General features: G+C 43.6%; 2 protein-coding genes across 2 annotated transcripts; one reads left to right on the top strand and one right to left on the bottom strand.

The window, feature by feature from the left end:
* The first annotated feature begins 565 nt into the window (after positions 1 to 565).
* On the top strand, positions 566 to 10,588 carry man2b1 (mannosidase, alpha, class 2B, member 1). The gene is made up of 23 exons (XM_037107079.1): positions 566 to 682; positions 955 to 1,057; positions 2,921 to 3,094; positions 3,170 to 3,363; positions 3,447 to 3,579; positions 3,871 to 4,016; positions 4,160 to 4,359; positions 4,461 to 4,581; positions 4,789 to 4,867; positions 5,050 to 5,159; positions 5,249 to 5,356; positions 5,588 to 5,704; positions 5,819 to 6,001; positions 6,112 to 6,209; positions 6,314 to 6,434; positions 6,712 to 6,830; positions 7,045 to 7,146; positions 7,324 to 7,411; positions 7,583 to 7,663; positions 7,764 to 7,988; positions 8,374 to 8,523; positions 8,655 to 8,757; positions 10,081 to 10,588. Exons 1-23 carry the CDS (start codon positions 572 to 574, stop codon positions 10,182 to 10,184), a joined length of 2,970 nt encoding a protein of 989 aa, XP_036962974.1. The 5' UTR covers positions 566 to 571; the 3' UTR covers positions 10,185 to 10,588.
* A 525-nt stretch (positions 10,589 to 11,113) lies between these two features.
* On the bottom strand, positions 11,114 to 21,430 carry trmt1 (tRNA methyltransferase 1). Its single transcript, XM_037107151.1, has 16 exons — positions 21,230 to 21,430; positions 19,985 to 20,351; positions 18,593 to 18,782; positions 17,914 to 18,101; positions 17,318 to 17,433; positions 16,214 to 16,326; positions 15,611 to 15,759; positions 15,197 to 15,280; positions 14,579 to 14,648; positions 14,343 to 14,477; positions 14,100 to 14,185; positions 13,397 to 13,505; positions 13,134 to 13,210; positions 12,863 to 12,982; positions 12,258 to 12,372; positions 11,114 to 11,587 (listed from the first exon to the last, which is right to left on the bottom strand). Exons 2-16 carry the CDS (start codon positions 20,335 to 20,337, stop codon positions 11,513 to 11,515), a joined length of 1,980 nt encoding a protein of 659 aa, XP_036963046.1. The 5' UTR covers positions 20,338 to 20,351; positions 21,230 to 21,430; the 3' UTR covers positions 11,114 to 11,512.
* Positions 21,431 to 24,853: the final 3,423 nt, after the last annotated feature.

Genomic DNA, 24,853 nt, shown 5'->3' with positions numbered 1-24,853 from the left:
GCAGAATAGATATTTTGTGTATAGGTGACACATTTTCACATTCTATGAATGTAAGAATCACTCCAGACCTACAGCAGAGTGTGTAAAAATAACTAATCATCAATCAGTTTCATGTCATTTGCTGTCAGTCACAGCAAAAGAGCCACAAGTTGCTGAAGATCCGCAGTCTGTACTGCACCAAGGTGCACAGAGATTTTTTAAATTACCGTGTTGCTGACTAGTCTGAATTTTCCTCTTGAGTGTCTGTTTTAATCTATTTATCAAATAAAGTCCAACATTTATTTTCCTTGAAACGTGATGTCATTATATTGTCCAATTAAATTGTTGTCACTGTGTGAATGTAAATCAATAATAATATTGTAAAACTCAACACATTATATAATTATTGTCATGTTTTATATCCCATGTTGTGCCTCCTCCTCCTCCTCCTCCTCCTCCTCCTCCTCTGAGCTGCCTGACAGTCTCTGCAGAGGGACGAAACTCCCTCCGCCATGTTTGGGCGGAAGTCTCGTCACGTGACCTCCCCGGACATAAACACTCACGTCATATGACTCGCGCTGTAGTTTCCAACATGGCGGCCATGTCGCTGCAGCTAACGGTCGTCTGTCTCTTCCTCCTCGGCGGGGTTTTAACTTTTCCTCTCGGCCAGGAAGCCGAACACACCTCCACCTGCGGATACGAGGTCAGTCATGTTCACATTTATAACTTTACATGAGTGTTTTCACTTGTTAGCTAAAAAAAGACGATTTTTTTTGCTTGTTTACACTTTCAGTTTCACTCATCTCGTCTTTTACTTTCCTGTTTTGTTACAAGACACAAGACTAAACCGAGGATATAAACTGAAATGTGTCTGAATTATAATGTAATTCTCTCTCTTTACAGTAGAGTAGTGTAGTCCAGTGCTGTACATGTGTCCTATAGTGTGTATTCGTGTGTGTGTGTGTGTGTTTGTAGTCATGTCATCCCACCAAGCCCGACATGCTGAACGTCCACCTGGTCCCTCACACACATGATGACGTCGGCTGGCTAAAGACTGTAGACCAGTACTTCTATGGAGGTCAGACACACACACACACACACACACACACACACACACACACACACACACACACACACACACGTATACACGTCAATATTACCAACTGCACTACATCTCCCCACTGTCCTTTTTTTTTCTCTCTTATTTTAAAGTATTTTACCTTGATATCGCCTCAAATGTGTTCTTTTAATTTCATGAATTTGCCAAGAGGGCACACAGATTGACGCAGATTAACTGTCGCTTACACCAAACTGATATTCAATAACACATCTTTACTTTTACTGAAGTAAGAGTCATCTGTACTCTATGCAAAACTGCGAACAAAAGTGAGATGTCATCAGAGTAACTCGCTAACTGCTGCTAACTATATAGCTTTAGCTCAGTTAGCGGTGCAGCTGGTCTGTTGCTGAGTCTCAGTTCAGGGTCCGCGTGAAGGCTGTCCCAATTCGAAGGCTCCTCCAAATGCAGCCCACAAATGCACAAATGGAGGATGCACCGGCACTATCCTTCATGGCCTCACATATCCCAAGTTTTCTTACGTGCCTGAAAAAGAAGAAAGAAGGAGAAAAAATGGTGACATGGCGTGGCGTAGATCGTCACTTTCATGGGCCTGGGCGGCAGAAATCATGACATAAGGGTAAAACATCTGGCTACGCAACCAGGAAATGCTCCAAAGGCTAGACCATCCCATTTAACAACGGCTGATGTGGTTAACAAGGACTCTCCGAAGGACTCACCCTCGAAGGCCACAAAGGCCGGGTCCTTCGAAGGATGCAGAACCAGAATTGAGGCACAGCAAGTGTTGACACTGTTAGCTCAGGAGTTTGGACTTGTTAACCTCATCAGATATATTTTCAAGATAATACAGAGATTCCATAACAAACCGTCTTGGGCTAGTTGGACGAGGCTGAAAACAGGGCTGTTTTTCTGAATCATGAAAAGACTTTAACAGGACCAGCGGTGGTACAAACATGCAGTGCTGTAGATTGAGCAACAGCATATAAGGTAGTTAAAAAGGTGAACAGCAGTAACATTCATCCAAAAACAGCATAAATAATAAGGAAAACACAGACAGGGAGTATCTTTTTCACTGAAAATGTAGTCTTCTTCCATTGCATATTACAAGTATATTTTGATTTTATTGCACTCTTCCATGTCTTTGCTTAAGTAAGGTTTTGAGTACAGGACTTTTGACACACACACACACTGGTGCACACACACATTATTGCTTCCCTCTTTTTTAAAAGAGGAAGCAATTTACATACAGGAATATTACTTTGAGAAGGAAAATCTATTTTACCAGTGTAAAATAGTAAATGATAAAATAATATACACTACTACTGTAGTGACATAATCTGTAAACTTGAGTTGATACATTTGAAATAGTAATTCCAGTCAGCAAAATCATTATTACAAACCACACATGCACCTTTGTGCCAAAATGTCCATATAGACATTTTCAGCTGATTTTTACAGCACTTTCTTTTTTTTTTTTTTACTGGTGTTTATAACAGCGTTCATGGGTTAGGGTTAGAAATGACCTCTTGAGTTCCCTTCCTGGAGATTTTATGTCCAGTCATACGCCTCTTGTCCCTGGTCTTCGCTTACAAACACTGTTAACAGTTTATAGTTTTGGTTTATAACTTCTGTAACTTTGTTGTTTCAGCCTCACATGACTTTTTTTATAGTAAAAACAGTCACCTGTTCTGCAGGTGACCATCATTTGTCTTTGACCTGTGTGTGGTTATGTAAGCAGAGATCTTCAGCCACAGTTTTATGAATATGTTGTTCACTGCAGCAGCTGAATCCTTACATCTTCTCTAAGTTGTGACTTTCTCAATCTGTGCATGTTTCTGTGCGTGCTTGTGTGACTGTGTGTAGATCGTAACGACATCCAGCATGCCGGGGTGCAGTACATCCTGGACTCGGTGGTGGATCAGCTGCTCAAGAATCCAGACAGGAGGTTCATCTACGTGGAGACGGCGTTCTTCTACCGCTGGTGGCGACAGCAGAGCTCCAGCATGCAGCAGACAGTCAAGCAGCTGGTGAATGAAGGTACATGAAGCAACGCTTTACATTCACACTAGAAGGGTTTTTAATCGTGTAAACTGACTGAACTCTTTTATCCAGGCCGTCTTGAGTTTGTGAACGGCGGCTGGTGTATGAGTGATGAGGCCACCACCCACTACAGCGCCGTCATCGACCAGATGACCATGGGCCTGAGGTTCCTCAATGAGACGTTTGGGCCTTGCGGTCGCCCCCGTGTCGCCTGGCACATTGACCCCTTTGGCCACGCCCGCGAACATGCCTCCATGTTTGCACAGGTAGTTCATCCTAAAGGAGTACGTTGGCATTTTATGGGGCATTTCTTAGGATTACAACTAACTTTATTTGTGTTTTCTTCCAGATGGGGTATGATGGTTTCTTCTTTGGTCGTCTGGACTACCAGGATCGGGCTCGCAGGATGATGTACAAGGAGCAGGAGCTTCTATGGAGGGCGTCTGACAGTCTCACACCCCCCATGGCTGACCTCTTCACCGGTAACTGAAATAATCCTTTAAAAGGTGCAATATTTAGGAACTGGATCATTGAGGATCAATCCAAACATATAGGGGACAGCAGATCGCCAGAGTAACCTTTACCTGCTGATAACTCTGGCTGCTGTTCGCTGATTAGCATAGCTAGCCATGCAACTAGCGATCCAGACAAGTAGCTTAGACTGGTATTACGAGACAGGACAGGCCATGTCAACTTAAGTAGATGCTGTATATCTGCAACAAAATTCAACTACATCTTTGACACAACATCAAAACTGTCCCCCCACCTAACAGGGATCCTTCCCAACGGGTACAACCCTCCTGAAGGCTTCTGCTGGGACCAGTCCTGTGATGATGCACCAATCAGAGACGACCCTGACCTGGAGGATTATAATGTTGATGATGTGGTGAAGCGCTTCCTCGCCATCGCTGAGGGTCAGGTTAGAAACACATGTGTTTGATTCTTTAATTACAAACTACATTAATTAACAACCTACAGGCAATAAATGTAGGACAATAAATATACGTAACAACATGTTTTTTTGTTAGCCAATTATAACTTCCTCATCTTCCTCCTCTTCAGTCTACGGTGTATAAGACCAATCACATCATCATGACCATGGGCTCGGACTTCCAGTATGAAAATGCCAACCTGTGGTACAAGAACCTGGACAAGCTGATCCACTACGTCAACGCGCAGCAGGCCAACGGCGTCAAAGTCAACGTGCTCTATTCCACCCCCTCCTGTTACCTCCAGGAGCTGCACAGAGCAAACCTCACCTGGTATTATGAATTTCAAATAAGCTTATTGCAGCAGCAATGTCAGATTTTATAGCCACAAAATGTGTATTTATGCCGCCACTTCATCCTGTTTCTTATCTCAGGGCTTTGAAGAACGACGATTTTTTCCCCTATGCAGACGACGCTCATGATTTCTGGACCGGATACTTCACCAGCCGACCGGCGCTGAAACGTTACGAGAGGATCAGCAACAGCAACCTGCAGGTAGTTTTTGGGAGCTAGCTAAACTACAGCACGTACAAGAACATGCTCACATATCGTATGAAATGCTGTGTCATTTTAATGGAGGCATTAGTTACAGATCAAAATCAAAAGGATTGATCTTCTAGTCGCCTGTACTAAACGTTACTCCATCTGACAGTGTGTTAAAATACTGGACAGGTATACTATGTATGTTTTTTTTAATTACAGACGTGCAACCAGCTGGAGGTACTGGGTGGTCCAGCCTCCAGGAGGGGTCCCTTTGGTGTGGGTGACAGCAAGACTATGAGTGAGATTTGGTTTTTATTTATTCTTATTGTAAAACATCACTGATGGCATTTGGCTAGTCGGGCAGTTCATATACTTTACATCAGACAGAGGGCGAGTAAAGGTAAGACCTTTCTGATGAATCTGAGTGGAGACCAGAGAAAGGACTCACTAATATTAATTTTCCTGTGCTGTTATTGTCAGTGGAAGCCATGGCGGTGGCTCAGCACCATGACGCTGTGTCGGGCACCGAGAAGCAGCACGTAGCGAACGACTACGCCAGGAGGTTAGCTAACGGCTGGCAGCACTGTCAGGTGTGTCGAGCTTCACACGACCTTGTCTTGCTCAAAGTAATCCTGAATATTATATGCAGGACTTAACGCACCTTTCATCTCTTTGTCAGGTTCTGGTCAGTAACAGTCTTGCTGTTCTGAGCGGCTCGAGCGCTGAGAGAATCTACTGTGACAACCTCAACATCAGTGTGTGTCCTCTCACTGAGTCAAGCAAAAAGGTGACACACCCATAAAAGATTTAACTAATTGTGCACATATATATATTTATACTCATGCATGTGCAGACAGATGTTAGACATTCCTTTCCTGAATGTACCAAGGCAGGTTTGTAAGTAAATGTCCACCTTAAATGTTAAAAGAATTATATCTAGTGTAAATATAAACTCTGTATGAACCTTTTGTTTTTTAATCTGTCAGTATTGTGACTGAAAAGTGCCTCTGTCTCACAGTTCTCAGTCAATGTTTACAACCCTCTTGCTCGCCCCGTCACCTGGCCCGTCAGACTGCCGGTAAACGGCACAGCATATGTCGTATCGGATGCTAAAGGCAAATCTGTGGACAGCCAGGTCAGTGTTTGTGTGTGTGTGTTTTAAGACTTTAAAGCATTTTTTCGTAAAAAAGTCGAAATAGGAAATAAAAAAACACAAGATGCAAACAGCTTCTCTGTGTCTTTGTTCCAGGTGGTTCCAGTGTCCACAGCCACCCGGGAGGTGAGGAGGGGCCGAGGTTTCGCTGTCAACGAGCTGGTGTTCCAGGTGCAGGTGCCTCCTCTGGGCTACACCACCTACTCCGTGTCCCTGCTTCAGGACGGGCCTCCACCCGCGCCCACCCAGCACCGCACGCCCACAACCATCAAGAACAAGGTCCTTAACCACAGCGTTACCACATATGAACATGTGGAATAAGTACATAAAGATTTACAGACAGCAAACTAAGAAATCAGCCTGAAAACTGACTGTTTATTTGTCTCAAGTTCCTACAAGTGACCTTTGACCCCGACACCGGCCTCTTGAGCAGCCTCAGCAACCTGGAGACCAAACAGACCATCAAACTGACGCAGAACTTTTACTGGTTAGTGTCTCTGATAGAAACACACAAAAACACACCTGTAGATGACTGGTCTCATGGTGTGTGTGTGTGTGTGTGTGTGTGTGTGTGTGTGTTGCATGTTCCAGGTACAACGCCAGTGACGGTAAGAATTTGATGAGCATCCAGCCTTCAGGCGCCTACATCTTCAGACCCAACTCGTCCACGCCGTTCGTCATCAGCAAGACGGCCAAGACGGAGAGCATTCAGGTTGAGAGCGGCAACGCGTTCACGTTATCACACTAAAATGAATCCTTTTATATCCTTTTTAAATCCACAAGCATTTAATTTAAAGACTAGAGTCCATTGAGTTAATTACATAGCTTTATTTAAACATCTGTTAATTTATGAATAACCGGCTGCTGGATTAAATCTGTTGTGACATTCGAGACGTCTGAATTCTGCAACTCACCACTGTGAGTCAGGAAGATGTTTAAAAATGATTATTAATTTATTTATATTGTCACCATCCCTCCCCTCCCTCCAGACCCCTGCTGTGCAGGAGGTGAGGCAGTGGTTTTCTCCCTGGGTGTCTCAGGTCGTTCGTCTCTACGCTGACAGCAGAGCTCTCGAGCTGGAGTGGACGGTCGGCCCGCTGCCCATTCAGTGGGTTTGTTTTGATCACATATACAGTCAAGTGGTATTTATAGTCCGTCTGTTGGCACAAGTCACAGTATATAATTGTTTTATAGGCTGCGAGATTTTCATAAAGTTTTTCCTTTCTCCGTTTTTAGTTTTGTTTGTAGTTTTAATCATTCACGTGCTTAATCGTGTCCAAAGTGCGTCACTTCATCTCTCACTCACTGTCGCTATCCATCAGTGATGACCTGGGGAAGGAGGTGATCACTCGTCTAGACACCAGCATCCAAACCTCTCAGTATTTCTACACAGATTCAAACGGCAGAGAGGTGCTGCAGAGGAAGTAAGAGAATGGATTTTTTTTGTAAAAGATGTTGCAAATAACTTTTTTTTCTGTTTTGCCAGAATGAAAATAAAAGCTTGTATCTTCCTGACATCACTGTGTCGCATAACGAAGCTCGGATATTTGTGTGTGTGTGTGTGTGTGTGTGTTGTTGTTGTTGTTGTTTTTCGCTTCCAGGACAGATTTCCGGCCTACATGGAATCTGAAGCAGTCGGAGCCCATCGCTGGAAATTACTATCCCATCAACTCCCGCGCTTTCATCAAGGTGTGCCAGACAGAGAAATGTTTTTTCTGAGACAGTCCACTTTTTAGACGACCTAGAAAGTCCACCAGTCCAAATGAAAGCTTTTAACAAGTGTATAGATTATTTTTTTTTAAAGATCCGTGACATTTTTTAACTTCATCACTGTAACTGTGTGTGTGTGTGTGTGTTCAGGATGATTCGGACCAGCTGACCGTGGTGACAGATCGCTCTCAAGGAGGAGGCAGCATCAACAACGGCTCCCTGGAGATCATGGTGAGACACGAGCACATACAGAATGTTTCCATGTCGGGTAGTTAAACTGGATCAGACTCAACACTCTCTCCCTGTTAACTCCACCCTCCTCCCCCCTCAGCTCCACCGCCGGCTGCTGTACGATGACGTCCGTGGTGTCGCTGAACCTCTGAACGAGACCTCTGCGATCTTCCCCGAGGGGCTGGTGGTCCGAGGACGCCTCCTGCTCTCCCTCGACCGTCCAGCGAGCGCGGCCGACACACACCGCCCCCTGGCCCAGGAGGTGGTGCTGCAGCCGCTGCTCACATTCACTGACGGAGATCTGCACCCAAACACTCGGCTGGAGGTGAGCGAGAAGGAGCTCGGCGAAATATTTTTACTTCTTGCAAATGTCGACATGTGCAACAACCAGAACAGTTTGGTTCAGTGTGTGTTCATTATCACGTTGAGCAGTGCTGTAAACACGAGAGGAGATCTGTGCTGGAGGTCAGTCTGCTGCCTGTTTTCCGTCTTTGTCTTGTAGGTTGTCTCCTGTGTTTGCTCCACATCTGTCCTTTCTGTTTCGTACGTGTTTGCATTTTCAGACCTTGTTCTCATTTCAGCAGCTCTCAGGAGAGCAGGCTGAGGCTTGTTGTCTTAAGCTCTGTTTGAGCTATAAGATGACATGATTTTAGAGGGATGTTTTTGTAAATCGGTGCACATGAGAAATCCGTCTGTCTGTCTGTCTGTAGTTCTCTGGGCTGCAGGCTGCGCTGCCCCCTGCTGTCCACCTGCTCACACTGAGTCAGTGGGACAAAACCACAGTGCTGCTGAGACTGGAGCATCAGTTCCAGAGCTGGGAGAGCAAAGTGAACTCGCGGCCCGTCACCGTCAACCTGCAGGTCAGACATTCACACACGTCTTACACCTGTGATGTGGTCAGTTTACAGGTTACATGAAGATTAATCCTGAAAGTACTGGTATGTAATGAAAAAAGTACTCTTAACTGCTGTCTTGCTTCCTGTTTGTGCAGAAGCTCTTTACCACTTTGGACATTCTGGGCATGTCTGAGCTAAACCTGTCAGCCAATCAGTGGAAAGACGAGATGAAACGTTTCAGTTGGACACCAGAGTCAGGTACAGCACACCTACACCTGTCAGTACCTCCACTGCAGCACATCAGGACATGGTGGCAGCCGGTTTTGGATGGGAGGAAAATGGAACATTCAGGGTATTAACAAGAAGAGTTAAAAATCTGACGTTCAGCCAGCAGCTTAAATGTTTCTAATATGACGAGACACAAAAGTGTAGCACAGAACAAAAAAAGGTTCCTCCTCTAGGGAAATAGTGAATGAAATAGATTGGCAGATGTCCAATCAGATTACGATTTGTTAGAGGGAAGTGCACAGAGTGTCCCGAACAGTAAAGGAGCATGAATGTGCTCAGTAGATTTCTGGGAAATTCATCCATCAGATTTGGATATTTCCTGAATTGGAACAAAAAAAAAAAAAAACATTGTACACTGGGGAGACAAAACAACACAGCAGGGCCGACTCCTCAGGTCAAGACTCTGCTGTCCACTTACATCTGAAAGAGAACAATCATTCCTTTGAGGACAACAATGTAAACATCTTGGCCAGAGAAGACAGATGGTTTGAAAGAGGAGTAAAACAATCCATCTATGTCAAACTGGAACGACCGTCTTTGAACAGAGGAGGTGGCCTCTAAAACTCCCACACAGGGTTTAAAAGCCTGCAACTCCCCTCCAGTTAGTCACAACTGAAGAAGCCTCTTGGATGATGAGAGGAAACGTCTTCAAGAAACTGAAACATGTCCAGTTGCCCTTGATACAGCACTTACAGATGTATAAAAGAACTTCAATCCTTTTGGTTGCACTAGAAATAGAAGGATTCCTCCTCTGGTGTTTAACCTCCTGTTAGATGAGGGGAAAGACACCAGAAGAGGAACCTGCACTCAGTTTAAAATCACTTAAAAACTGATCACCAGACAGCCAGATGTTGGATAATTTGTCTCATCTGTCAGCTGTACTGGCAGGAAGCCGCCGCTGGTTAGCTGCCAGTCAACCGATGGACCGCTTGGCTGCTGGTTCAGGTTCCAGTTTCAGTTTGAACAGCAGACAGACAGAGACGAGCGCGAAAACACAGAAATCCACTGATGCCTTTTTAATTCTACGAGGGCGGTAATCACTGCTCCCATTACAGTCAACTTAACTGTAAAATCTATCTCCCTGCAGGGACTAATCAATCAGCCGCAGTGATATAATGACTCATAAATACTTTGTTATGCTTTATAGCTTTAATAGTAAACTGCAGGATGTTTGAGAGGCTCACTGGGGCTCTTTAACTTTACTGTTAGTTTTGATCTAACTCACTATTGAATATTTCCACGATGACAGCGAGACATTTGTGTAAAAATTGTCCATTTTAATTGATTTTCCAGAAGAGAGGCCCCTGCCGAAGACGTTTGAAGACCCCTCCACATGGGAGGTGCTCTTGAAGCCAATGGAGATCCGAACCTTCCTGCTGAAAGTCAGCCTCAGATAGCCAATCGCACGCCTTTAACGAGATGTTGCAGATTAATTAGCAATGCAAGTTCACGTGGCGTTCGTCTCTGAGCTGCTGCAAAAATATATGGAACAATTACACCACTGCCCTCCACACGAAATCAAATCAATCCTGTGGTCAACCAACAACATGTTCCTCCTCTGAGACGTACAGTATTTACTGCCTAGCTGCCTTTTTGTGCCAGGATCCATTTTTCAGCCTTAAAACCAACTTTCAAATTTTTTTTTTTCTTCTTCTCACACACACGCACAAAGTTTTCTGACATTTTCTGCTGCCAACGTGCACAACAAGTGCAATCTTTGTATGTCTGCCAATGTGTATATAGAGTTGATTTTATACTGATTGTCAAGCAGCTGATAATAAAGTCTATGATTTTTATTTCACGTTGAGGCCTAAGTTCTCTTTTTTTAAGTCGTGATGGTCATTAAAGGTCCTATAACAGCAAAATCCAGGCCGTTACATTATCGTCGCGCTTAAATGTCAGTAAACTATAGTTTAGCTTACTTGCTAGCAAGCTAGCCCTGCAGTAGCTCATGTAGCTACACATCTGCATACGTTTTAAAGCACGATGATGAGATATTAATGACGTAAAAGATGTGCAATCAAGTATTTTGTGTGGGTTTACTGAGAAGTATTTGTGCAGTTGTACGTTCTTTCTTCAATTTGGAAAACTTAGCAAACGTCTGAAGAAGCACACACGTATTTAAAAAGAAGTCCAGGAGCAGCACGCAGTGATGTCAGAGGGCTGTGATTGGTTGACTGATGATACGTCGGTCCAGGGATGCAATGTAGCAATCTACTTGGCTAAAACATGCTGTGCCACTGTTAAATTACAGACCAGCTAAATGCACTGAAAGTCAGATCAGAGCAGGAAAACATTTAAATCAATGACGAAAAGCTTCCAGAAATGTTTTGAGTCAAAACTTTACTGCTGCCATTTCAGCTTAAATGTTTGCTGTTGTACATTTAAATGCAGTTCTGAGTAATTCATCCTGAGTGTTTAAAAAGCTTATAGTGAACATCCCAAAACTGACGACTTTACACGTTTAATGTCGACCAAAACAGCGTGAGTAACGTCAGCGTGACGACTTTATTGGACTGAAACACCAGCATAAAAAAAAATAACAATAAAATAAAGCAGCTCTGGGATAAAACTGAATAATGTTGTGTAGATTAACAGCCGTCAGGGTTTTTGTTCCCGTTGAATTACAATCTGATTGCAGTGTCATTCTCACTTCATCCAGGCTGCACTCGGTCATTCAAAGTCCAAAAATAAAAATAATTTTAAAATAAAACAACTGATCGAATCATTCCATTTTCTCTTCCTTTGTTCGCTCCGGGTCGTGGGAGTAGCAGCATTTGTCTCCGTAGGTGCAGGTTCCCTGAGAACAGACAGAAACATAAATGACAAACCTCCAGAGAGGAAGGTGATACATTACAGTCTCCACGACGGCCAAAGGAAAGTTTTGGCTGCGATTTTTCACAACACTTTTCTTCGCTGATGGATTAAAAAAAAACAAAAAAACAACAATAACACAACCAACAGCTGATTCCTGGAAGAGGCTCTCAACACGGTACCAGGCGGGCAGAGAGAGCTTCTGAATAATTCATAAATAATTAATGAACTTTGTTTCCATTAGCGATTGTGTTAAGATGTCTGTCAGGACCGTTTCCTCTTTTCATTTCAAATTATTTCAGCTGTTCTGGGAAAACAAGTGAGTCAGGTCGGTCTTTTCTCAGAAGAAAGAAAGGTACTCGGTCGCTATTTCCAAGAAAAACAGAAAGAAATGTGTTTCATGTTTAATAGGAGCTGCTGTGAATCAACAAAGAGTTTTACCCGCAGAAACTTTATCAGGAAAGAAAGTATAAAAGACACAGGTTTGACTGACAGGTGCAGGAATGTGCAGTTTGCTTTAAATTAACTTCAAGATGTGTGACAACAATGTGGATTCCGGCTCCTATTTTTAAAAAGAGGCTAGTCTATTTTCTCCTGGTGTGTTCGCAGCTCACAGGGTCCCTTTTGTGTGACTTCCGGTGTGTGGGTGAACTCACCTGTCTGAACTTCTTGCAGGGGAAGTCTTTCAGCTGAGACGAGTCTGTGATCTGGTTCTTTCTCTTGTTCTGGCACTTCTTCCTTTTGTCCTGCAGGTCGGAATAAATACCACCGCTGAAGGAGAGAAGGGAAGGAAAGGTGAGAGACGGTGGGACGTGACAGGTGAAGGAGGGGGGGAGGTGAAAAGGAAAGACAAATAAGATGATGGGAAGGACGAGAGAAATACAAGGAACAAAGAAAAATGGAAAGACAAGTGGGGGGGGGGGTTAATCCGAATCCTCATAAAAGCCATAAATACATCTTCAAACCTGATGTGATCTCTTCTCAGGTTCATAAAATAACTCTGAAATACAGCTGGACCTGTTCAATGTGATGTTTTGGTACTTTCATGCACGTTCACCCTCTAATTATTCATTTTCAAACTCATTTAGTTGATGATTTCATGCTGCTTATTCATTAATTCATTGTAGCTTTAAAAATGTCTGAACATTTACAGAATTACAGATTAAAGATGGTGTCTTATCTCTGGACCATCCTCACAACTGTGGCTGCTTGTTGTGTGTTTGTGTGTGTGTCCAGGGAGCATGGAGGTTGTGTTAGTTACCCAGATCTGGCTCGAGCTTTGGGTCCCCAGAAGGCCTGAGGATTCTCCTGGAACCGCGTCAGGTGGCGTTTACGGGACTGAGGGTTGGCGTCCTCCCTCACGGTGAAACAGGCCTCCAGGCTGCAGAACACACACACACACACACACACACACACACACACGATCCAGCACAGAGACGTTGAGGAAACACACCGAGGTTACACACATGTTGAACCTTAACCCTGTGGTCCTCCTGAAGGGTCTCTGAGAAACCGTTTGGACCTGGTCTCACCTGGGCTCCGTGGAGAGGATCTTGAAGGCGGGGCTCGTCTCCGACAGCTTCTCCCTCTTCACAGGATTGGCCTTCTCCTGCGACAGACGACCAATCACAAGTGTGAGTAAGTAAAAATGACGCATGATGTGATTCAGAGGAGCAGTTTTTTAAACTAATTCAGGGGAAATATCGACCTTCTGACTCAGCACGTACACCAGGAGTTTCGGGCTTATCAAAAATAGCTTTAGTCATTTTTTTTTTTGGCCGTAAATAGTGTTTACCCAGCAGCGCATGATGTCCCAGAGGGCTGCGGGAGGAGCGTCGGTCTTCACAGCGTTTTTACAGGCGTGAGAGAGGGAAACCCTGTGACCGGCGTGAAGGAGAGCCGACCTGCAGAGGGAGAGAAGTGGAGTCAGATGATTCGCTGTGCATGCTGAGGTGTCGGCACGACCCGCATTAATTAAGAAATAACTCTCAAAGACAAGAGAAGCTGTTATTTAGAGGGCGGAAAATATTAAACTGAAAGCCTGAAGACGATCCAGTCAGAGGAAGTAGGGTTAAATTATTAGTGTAACTGGCGAAAGTTTGAAACTTTTGGCCATTTTATGGCGGCTAAAACTGATTATTCCAGTAATTTAAATGGTTGTCTCAGAACTGAGACGAACAGCACAGTTGTGCTTTGTCACACAGCAGTTTGTCACCGTTCACATTACAAATACTGATTTCATCCACTGTTAACGTAAAAATATGGATCAGTGCAGCTTTACGTTGATTTTAGTGAGGGCAGTGGTTCTTCAAGTTCAAAATAGGTCTGTAGTCTCATTCCTGTCAGTTTAAGGGTCCCTGATGTGTAAAAGCTGATCAACCATCGATCATCTAGGCTGTGAAATCTTGGCTTCCAGGTTCTTATCTGAACTAAAGCACACGATTATTCTGTGAGGTTGTGCAAACGTCTGTGTGTGTGTGTGTGTGTGTGTGTGTTACCTAAACTGGAGCAAGGATGGAGTGTTGCAGTGTACCGTGCTGCTCAGACTGTCCACCGTGTAATAAAGAGGAACATCTTCCAGCTCCTGAAACAAACAGAACATCACAGGTGATCACAGGTGTTAGCGGAGCAGGAAGAAGCTGTCGTTACCTGATGCTCCTAACCACACCCACATGACAATAGCAGCAGACGATGAAAAGCCCTGTTAAGAGGACGAGCATATAAAAAAAGACAATGAGTACCTCCGTCACCATGCTGAGCATGCCCTCGATGCGTTTGGACGTCCCGAATCGAGACGGGTTCCCCGACACGGCAGACAGAACCTTCTGGACAAACGCCAAGTCGTGGATCGGCTCCGCCCACATGGGACCACCCAGCTACAGACAGGACACACACAGGATTCAGCTGCTGTGTGTGTGTGTGTGTGTGTGTGTGTGTGTGTGTGTGTGTGTGTGTGTGTGTGTGGAAAGTGCCTAACCTGATGTCTCTGTCCACAGTGCTCACACTCCGGTCCAACTGGGGGTCCGGTGGCAGCAGAATATTTTGTGCTGCAAACACAGAAGATTCATCTTTATCACACACACACACACACACACACACTCTGCAACCAAAAGACAGAAGTCAGCCGTCACCGCTTCATTAACAAGACTGGAGCATCTTTAAACTTTGACGTCATGGTCACAGAAATATAGCCAATAGAACTTATAGAAGACGGACGGGTCGTTGCGTCACTTAATCTCTCTTTGGTGCCAGACTGTGGCGTCAGCTGTATTGAAGTCTATGGGAGATTCAGGGAGAAACACATTAAAACCCAACATATCTACATCGTGTGACTTCTGATGAAGAAATGCCTCCAGAGAACGAAAGAACAGACTTCATAGAGAAGGTAAACCCCAGAGTTTCAGTGACTGACGGGTCTGATAGTACTGTGATCGAACGCGGCTCAACAGATGGATGGAGCTTTATATTTAACTCCATCTCATCTTGTGATTCACCCACCATTTTGATCAGGGCATTAAACAGAAGTTAAGACCCGGTACCTCCAAATATTAAAAGACCAGGGGTCTCAGAGGTTTTATTTAAAGCAGATTCTTACTGTTTCCCGTTGATCGTTCTCCTGCCCATCCTCTGTAGGTGAAACGACCCGCAGCCGACACAGTTGTAGACCAGAGCCTGTTTACTGCCACAGCAGAGAGAGAACGGAGGATTAAATTCTGCTATCTGTTTATTAACTTAATGTCAGAAATCAACCATTGTCACGTCTGTTAGCATGTTAACAGTAAATCCTGTTTGGAAGCTGTTATTTTACTGTACTTAGAACTCTCCTAAACAATCTACATTCACTTTTTAAACACATTCGTATTATTCTTCTTTATCTCACCGAGTTCTGCTGCTGCCATTTTCTTTTTGTTGCTGCAGTGACCCAGTTTCACTTCATTCAACTTTCATCATATATCAGCTTTCGTCAGAAGACAGTACCTTACGTGTGTGTGTGTGTGTGTGTGCATACCTGGCTGAGTTTTTCACTTTGACTTGTCCTGTGAAGACGCGCACAAAGACCCTGATGTAGAAGTCGACGCTGACGGACAGCAGGGGCTGGATGTAGCGCTGGTACACCCCGGCCCTCTGGTCCAGACTGTGGAGGATGATACGGAGAGCCTGCAGGGGGGCAGAAGAAGAGACGAGCATCGATGTGAAGGATGTCTGAGGAAGTTGGGTCCGTGACAGGTGAGGGGGGAGGAGGGGGAACATCCTACTGGTACTGGTCTCGTTCAAGAAGAAACTGGAGCTTGACTCGCGTAAAGTTAATCAACCAATGCTGAGTTTCTTTTCTAAAAAGCAGAATTTTTAAATCTTGTATAAGTTCAGTCACGATGAAGTTGTAGTTCTGTATGATTTACAATGTTTAAAATCATTTCTCTAACATATTGCAAGTCAAAGATGTAGTGAGGGAAGATTTCTCCTCTTTCTACAACTCTTGACTCTTTGTATGATACACTCGTACACACACACACTGTAAGACGCTCATTCACAAAGGATAAAGACATTGAGTGCAAACATAACGACATGCCAGTGCATGTAATCTATGTGTGTGTGTGTGTGTGTGCCTCACCATCTCATGACAGTATTTGGATTTGATGGAGATGGAACCGTATTTGCTGTAGCAGGTCTCTCCACTGTTTCCTGCCATCACCGCCATGTCTGTACACGTTACACACAACAGACCTGAGAGACAGACAGGAAGACAGCGACGCAGTGAGAGTGAGTCAGCAGAGACGACAAAAGAAAAAAAGGAGCAGGAGATATAAAGGCCGTCTTTAAAAACAGGGGTCACATTTTTCTTAAGTGAAGGAACTCTTGGCGTTTGTTTTAACCTCCTGGTGGCGCCACGTGGGTGGAGACAGTTCAGATAGTTTCCTACTGGCTGTCGAGGCTCATCTTAATTCACTGCTGTGTCCTATGAATCAGACTCATTGTGCGATTCAGACGGGATGAAACCAAACAAATTTCACAAACAATGTCCGACCCGCTTCTGGCCCAACTGTCGAGCTGATTTTATGCCCCCTTTTTTGAAACGTCATGAAGACTAAAGATGTGATTGAGCAAATAAACTGATCTGGGAGTTGAAAAAAAGCCCTCGGGGAAGGACTATGACTGAGAAAAATGAGACATGATCGTGGCTACATTTCATGGTTTCATCTTAAAAAGGAAAAGCATTTTCTTCCTCTTCGTCCATAAACTTCATCAACCCAGCTTCTCAGGGTTATTTTTACCACAAGAACCAAAATTCTACTCATAACAAGTCGCGTTTTCTTTGGACCCAGCGCTCTCTGACGTTTAGGAAGCAGCTGGTGGTCGCATTACATTACAGATTGCCTTTATTTGAGCAAATCGAGAGTCTAAAGGACTTTAAAAAAAGAGTGGATGAGATGCTCTAATCTGCCTTTCACCAGGAACATCACACTGGAAACATTTAACATCCTGTTCTGTGTGTCACATTTAAATACAACCATGTGAAGTAAAATTACATTTACTTTAACAAAAAGTTATTAAAAGTTTACATGGAGAAGCCAAAAAACAGTGGAGTTGAGTTGAGTCAAGCCGCGTCCTGCAGTGGAATCGCAGAAAAACTAAACAAGAACCGAAAACAGATCCAGAGACAGAGACATGACAAGCAGACGGGTCGGTTCAGTAGTTGACGGATGGAACTTCTCACCTCCCTCACTGACGGCCTGCACAGCCGCATCCAAAAAGGAAGCTGGACTACCGTAGGGATCCAGATCGATTACATCATAACGCTCCTTCTTCCCTCGCATCTCATACATCAGCATACTGAGGAAAAAACAAAAAGACAAATCTACACCCATGACCGATGAAAGAATTGACATAGATGCCAAAAAAACAGAGAGGGACCGGGAAGAGAGAGGAGCAGAAACATGACGAGCCAAATCCAGTTAGTTAAAAAAGAAGGGCGGATTAGTTCGGAGGAGAAAGACGAGAAACGACTGAGGAGGATCGAAGAGGAGAGGCGTGAAGACGAGCAAACCGCGGAGAAAAGAGCAGAGCGACGCGACTGAAAGAGAAAGGCCAGAGGAGTTCATAAAAGAAGAAAAAGCAAAGAGACAGTACAGGAGGAGAGGAGAAGAGGAGCAGAGGAATGAATAGAACAAGAGGTCAAAGGTGAAGCCCGGAGAGGAATGAAGATGAGAGCAAACAAAAAAAGCACAGCAAATCAGCGCAGCAGTTAAATAACAGGGGCCGAGGCAGTCCGGCAGCGAACAGCATCTCCCTCCGTTTGCTGTGTAATCATACCTGGCGTCCCTGCAGCTGGCCTGGAGCAGGTGGCTGACTCCATTGTACTGGGCATTCCTGGCGATCAGCGCCGCAGCCTTGGTGGAAAAGTCGTTGGCGGTGACGCTCTGCAGGCCCGGGACTTCTAGAGCGAAACGCACCGAGCGCAGACCGGACGCCGCCAGACCCTCGAGCACACGAAGACCCCTCTGAAAAGAAAACAAACCATGAAGCTGCATGAACTGATTTTTTTTTTGGTTTTTTTGGCCAGCAGAAGCAAGCTGTCGACGCAAACTTCACAAACTAAGAAAGTGACACAACGTCTCAGGTCTTGACTGACATCTGATGTCATTATTTTAAAACATAATGAAACCCTTTAAAAAAAGTTTCCAAAAGTGATCTAATTACCTCTGTCTACCACTTGGGGCCAGCAGAGTGTGAAATTACCTCGTGCAACATTAACATAAGTCATGTCGTGGACGACCTTATCCAAACTGCTCGACACTGGCATCGCTGTGTATAATTTAAGCACCGGGGAAACCCACTGGGACTCCGACCACTAACCCCGGCAGTGTTAGTACTCCGCTCTGAGCTGCAGAACCACAGTCAGCCTCAGAACATTTGTCAAAACATAACATTTCCTGCTTTAATTCTTGTGGGAAGATAACAGTAACAACACTGTACAATCTGTCCTACGTACCTCACATTTCTCCCCCACTGTTGCCGTCACAGTCGGCTCCTCTGCCCCGTTTTTCTCCTCTTTCTGTGCGTCGGCCTCGTTCGTCTCGTCTGACAGAGAGACCACCACCCTCTCTTTCTCTCCCGGCACCACCACCTTCACCCCACGCTGAGCCAGCAGATCCCTGGCAAACTCTGTGATCACAGCACATCTGGGAAGCAAAAATTGTACAGCTTAAATATAAACACGTGTGCACGTTGTGACCGAGTGATGAAGTGAGTGTGACTATGGTATGCAGAATCAAAAATAAGACGTGTGAGATGGAGTGAAAATATCTTGCTGACAGTGAGTTTTTTTTTTCTTCCACTGAGGTTGGATGTTCACTTCTGTACGTTTCATGTGCGACATCTCAAAAACTACCAAACACGTTTTGACAAAAGCAGACAGAAAGTTACGCAGGGGACAAAGATCACTGAGGGCATACAAGAAAAATGTATTCCTTAAGAGATTTCCTGTTAAATTTGATGGCATTTCTCCGATGGATGGGGCTTCATTAAAGTTTTTCTGTCATTAAAAGGTCTAATTTCTAAAAAGAAAGAAATGTCAGGAGGTAGATCTTAAAATAAAAGGGGCAGCATCACTGCTGACTGCTTCAATGTTCACTACTAGCGGCCATTAGCAACTTATCTTAATGGCTCATTTAGCTGTGGAGCTAATTGGCTTTACAAGCTGAATGTAGTCTACCTGCCAGTGAACACGGCTGGACACCAGACTAGGACTAAACATAGCCTCCGAGTCTGATGAATTCCAGTTTGAAAACAAGGGGATACAGTATGGAGGCGATTTACAGCCAGGGATGAGAAGACATTTTTTTTTTTTTTTTAAACATACAATTATGACTGTAAAATTATGGTTTTCATTTATATCGCTAAGAAATCGGACACTTGGTTCCAGCGTCTAACAAGTTTTATGAGCCAATAGTATAACACTATTGGTGTCACATGGTCTCTGTGTCTCATCAGCATCAAGAGTCTTGGTAGTTACCAATTTATGGAAAAAACACAGAGCTCTACATTATGCACCTAACATATTGTATTGTCTAGCTTGGATTAGTGACATTATTGTTAGCTAATGTTAGCAACACTGACCTTAGCTAGCGTAACCAACAAATGAAAGGGCAGATTGTAATGAATATAATGAATGCAAAAGCAATGGGTCTAAATAATACTACATTTAGTGACTGAATGTTATCATTAATTCCTTTAAAAACACACCCAATATCTAATTTATCTTGAGTAAAAAGAGAAACATTTAGACATCTTCACTGTACTGAATCGATCTAAGGAGACTGTTGATGGTGTTAAGTAATAATGTGTCTTCAGGTTAAAGGCCAAAGCCAGTGTTTGTGCTTACGTCAAATCTCTGTTAAACTCCTGGACCGGGTTGTAAAACACCTCGTTGGCGCTGGGAAAACAGATGGCCGCCTTGCCCTCCTTGACCACCATCTCCCCAGGTAACAGTCCTGTCAGCATCTTCTCCTGGTCACCTGCTGTGTTGGCTGTGGCTGGGCTCGTACCCTCTGCTGACGATTCAGCAGGTGTGCGAGGAGGTTTGGTGGCGGGAGTCTGGAGGGGCTCCATGGATCTGAGTCCCAGACTGTCTGCGGCACTTCGGCCTAAACTCCACCCAAACGTCCGTCTGGCAGAATGTGTGCAGGAAGGATGCAAATGATGGGAGATGAGGAGGGGGAAGAGCCGCACCAACATGAAGGTAACACCCTCTGTAATAAGACAAATGACATGTTTGAATTACAAAACTTAAAATGTATCCGATGGTGTGCAGATTACATATACAATCTGTCCAACGCAGGAGTTTTAGGGCCATTAACAAGGTCAATTAGAGCTGCAGTGATAAGTTGATTAATCAATAAAAAGAAGGCCAAAATCTCAAGCATTTGCCAGCTCCAGCTTCTTAACTGTAAACTTTCACAGTTTTTCTTTGTCAATCACGTGAAGATTATTCAGCTTATCGGCTGTTTATTGGCTATTAAATGGTTCTTTATCAAACTGACAGTCGATTGACAAGGCTTCTGAACTTAATCTCTCCTTCCAGCACCTTTGTGTCTTTTAGTACAACAACGGTGAATATACATTTAAGGCTGCAAGAGCGTTAACGCCACTCAGAAATATTATGATCAAGCCAATAAATACAAAACCCCACAAATATCCACTTGTCATTGAGGTAATAGTAAAAAAAAAAAAAAAAAGCAAACCCTCTCATTTGAGAGATGCTGCTTAACAACATATTTAGCATTTAGCTCGAAAAAGCCTAAATTCACGTACTGATGAAGAATATCTTTGAAACACAGATAAATATATAAATAACCTTTCTTTGCAGTCGAGTCATCCCAGGGATTAACTTGACATCTGACCTGTAGCTTCAGTGACTTTAGCTTCATGTCTTTCAATACAACAGCAGCTAGCTGACATGTCACTACAGTGCAGCGAAGATATAATGTTACTCTGGCCAAAATTATTAAAATAAAGCCTATAATAGCTGTTTAACAACACAGAAACATGATGCATGATGTTGCTTCGCAGCAGTAAAGTTATTAGCCGGTTAGCTAGCTAAGCTAACCCTCGTAAACCGTATATTTACCTGTGACACCTCCTCTATCCGGACACTGCTTTTATAATAACCAGGTGGGGTTATTGTACAAGGCTGTACGAGTTGGTCCAGTGGTGACAAGCTTGCTCGCTGCTGCAGCTCGGATTAAGCCTCAGTCTCACGTTAGCACATGGGACCAGCCATGTTTGGAGCGTCTCTACGGCAACCCGCACGGCCCATAAAGAGCGAGAGCGCGAGAGAGAAGCGCCGCTCGCCCCTGCGGCAGAGCCGAGTACTGTCAGGGAGGCGGTGTAATGTAAGGACAAGAGGGAGAGAGGGTCGATCAGCCAGCCGCTGCACACACTGGCCTAGTTTCCCCCGCAGTGAACATGTGAGGAGGACTGGAAAACACGTCAGTGTGCTTTCATGAATAATCTAATTTAATCTCACCCTGCCTGAAGTTGGTGATGCATTGTGATGAGGAAAAAAATAGGGGGACTAAACATAGCCTATGGATTAACCAGAAATATCCCAGACCTATGATGTGTGAGGAGATGAAAACTGCCTGAGAGACACACAGCAGGGTCAGTGCAGGTCAGCGCTGAGCTGCTTATATGAACAGTGAAGTGAATTCAGGTCGTTTATGGCGTGAGGAGAGTGGTGCTGCTCAGTGAGATAAATTAAATAGATGGTGTTGTTTACAGTGTGCAGTTTTAATCCAGGACTGAGTGTCACATGTAGACCGAGCGAAGGCCTAAAGGAGGAGGAGAAACTACATCCAGCTCACATGGATTCTGCTCCTCTGAACAATGTAGGATGCAGCTTCACTGTGTGTTCACTGGTTCGTCATATTACAATAATTTGGGGATATTCACTTTAAGGACAAAATCAGCTGATCTGCTTTATTACCTGATGTTTACATCTCTCAAATTGAGTTAGTGAGTTAAAATCGCAGTGTTAGGATCTTCAGTATTTCAGTTTTTTGCCAAAATGTTGCATATTCTTAATAGATTAAATCAAATTACCACACTGAGGGCAAATATTAGACTTTATACTCAACTACTATGCATGTATTTCCCAAGACCGTGGTAATAAACTTCCACATCCATTCATTACATTCAAAAGATCATCTTTTAAAACTGGGATGCATCATCAGGGATCGAGTGTAACTAAGTATATTTACTGAAGTACTGAACTGTTCTTTGATAACTTTATTTATTAGTTACTTTGCAGATTTGATGGTGCATCAGATCCAAAGTAGCATCAGTGATCAGTAAAATTTAAGACACTGATCATCAGAAAAATGCTGAATATTTGATAGATCAGATAATTAACAGCAAATACTCTTATTTACATAGAACATACACAGTTTGTGCAATGATCCCTCAAATTATATATCAAACACGATACATGTGTGATGGAAGCAGGATGTTATACAGTTGCAACATCAGAGCACTGAAACAATAAACCTGACAGGGAATTTAATAATCACATGTTGGTCATTTACATCTTTTTCAGAAGCTTTCGGAACAGATGCCGATACCAATATATCAGCCAATCAATATATCGGTCAGGCTCGAGTATACGTGCATAAAGCAATATTTCAACATGATATCTTTACTTTTCCAACACTGTGTAGCCTGTTGTTACTGATTAAATTGCCCCAAAATATCTGAAATAATTCGAAAAAAGTTCAAATCAGCTCAATCTCTGAATAATGAGGCCGACTTTTACTTTTGGTTTTCAGCATTGTGACGAAAATAACTACCTTCGTACCTCTGGAAACATTAAGAACTAACTACAATTAAAAATGTAGAAATCAGCTCGTAAAGTGACGCTTAAAATCTGATCTCACAGACGTTTATTCCTGAAACAATATTCCCACATTCATCATCTCTACAATAAATAAACAGTACAATATCTAAAAATCAAAATAATTAATTTGCAGCCTTTTAAAGAACAGATGTGATGCTTTCTGGGTCAAATGTGACACATCTCTCACACAAAGAGATGACAACTTGTTTTGTATTGGATGTATTTTTTTGTTAATGAAAACAATATTTATATCTGTATAGTCTCTGATTAACAACTCTAATCTCCTATATAGGCTGTCACTGTTAAAAGTGTTGCTATATAGCAACTTAATGTACTTTTATCTCATAGTGTACTGTTTTATTGATGTACACACTCGCTGTTTATAATCTGTCGGCACAAGAAATGTGGAAAAATAAACTTTTTAGTGTGAAAAGTTATTTGAAGGTGGTGGTGTCTGTATATATCAAATCCTGGCTGCAGCCGCTGCTTGTAATGGAGTATTTTTCACAATGTGGTATTATTACTTCTACATCATCACCACACTTCTCCCACCACTGCCTCATAAATGTGATGAAAACCAGGATCTGCACTGAGAAGCATTTCCCCCCTCACCGTCACATCCTCCAGCAGAACTGTTTTTTTATTTTTTATTTTGTGGCTTGCACGGTGTTCCCATAAAAATAAATAAATAAAATAAAATAAAAAATGGGACGTGGATGAGAGGAAGCAGATCTGCTGCCTGTACTGTACTGCACACGAGCCTGAACATCTGGATGGGGGCGCTGTGACAATAAATGCCCAGAGAGCGTGGCGCTATACATCTGACACAGGAGAATTATAGAGTTAATAGTATTTGGCATGACAGGGAGAGGGAGCGGGGAGCGCAGTGCCGTGCCTGAATGCAGTCTCATCCTGTTTAGTATTCACTGTGCGCTGCGCCTCGAGGCCCCGGAGGGCTCACCTGCCCGGAGTCTAGACGCACTATCACACGCGCTGAGACGGCGGCATCGAACCCCTCTGCGCACGGTGTCGGTCAGGAGAGAGTCGGATCCACCACCCAAGGGAGAAGGCACTCCGGTGAGCAGTGTGTGTGTGTGTGTGTGTGTGTGGGGTTGAGTGGGTGGACTGGGTGGGTGGGGCTCAGACGGTCGGGTCGGCTGGGGACGCTGCCTGTCTACCTGCCTTGCAGCGGCGCGTGGGCTTCATCCCCTGTGATACTCCCTCGAATGTAATCCGATTACTCGTATTTCTTAAACACCTGTTTTGTGGCGTTTTCTCGTCACATTAGACATACCCCGCCAAAAATATATCAATAAAGGAATAAATATATAAATCAATGTAATTAAAATGCGTAATGTTGAGAAGAATTATAAATTAATATCGTCTTTTTTGTTTTGTTTTGACTGGATGAAAAAAAATAACAGTATTTTTTTTTCCCCACGTGCGCTCTAAAGTCAACTTCTCTGCCATTACTCATCCAAATGACTGAGCCCTTGCCAAGTTATTTTTAGTGATGCTGAGGGAAAACAAATTAAACGTGGAGGCGAGGCTACAATATACTTTATTATTTTTTTTTATGGTGATAAAGGTGAAGATTTAATGAGTGTCTGTTGTGACAACCAACCAGATTAAACCTCAACACTTTGGTTTATATTAATACACTAATAAATAATTGCATTTTTTATTTAATTATGTGTGTGTGAAGGCTAATTTAAACACACTCACCATTGTTAGGTGGGATTATAGCGCAGGGAAAAGTATCGTCTCCTCATCTACCTGTCTGTCTACCTGTCTGTCTGGTCGATCGGTAGCTCTGCGATCTGTCTGCACCCCTGGGAGAGTTCTTAAAAAAAAAAAAAT

Source organism: Acanthopagrus latus, chromosome 1, assembly GCF_904848185.1.
Source record: "Acanthopagrus latus isolate v.2019 chromosome 1, fAcaLat1.1, whole genome shotgun sequence".
NCBI lineage: Eukaryota > Metazoa > Chordata > Actinopteri > Spariformes > Sparidae > Acanthopagrus > Acanthopagrus latus.
Note: the sequence above shows the minus strand (reverse complement) of the source record. Positions and strands in the feature narration are given on the sequence as shown.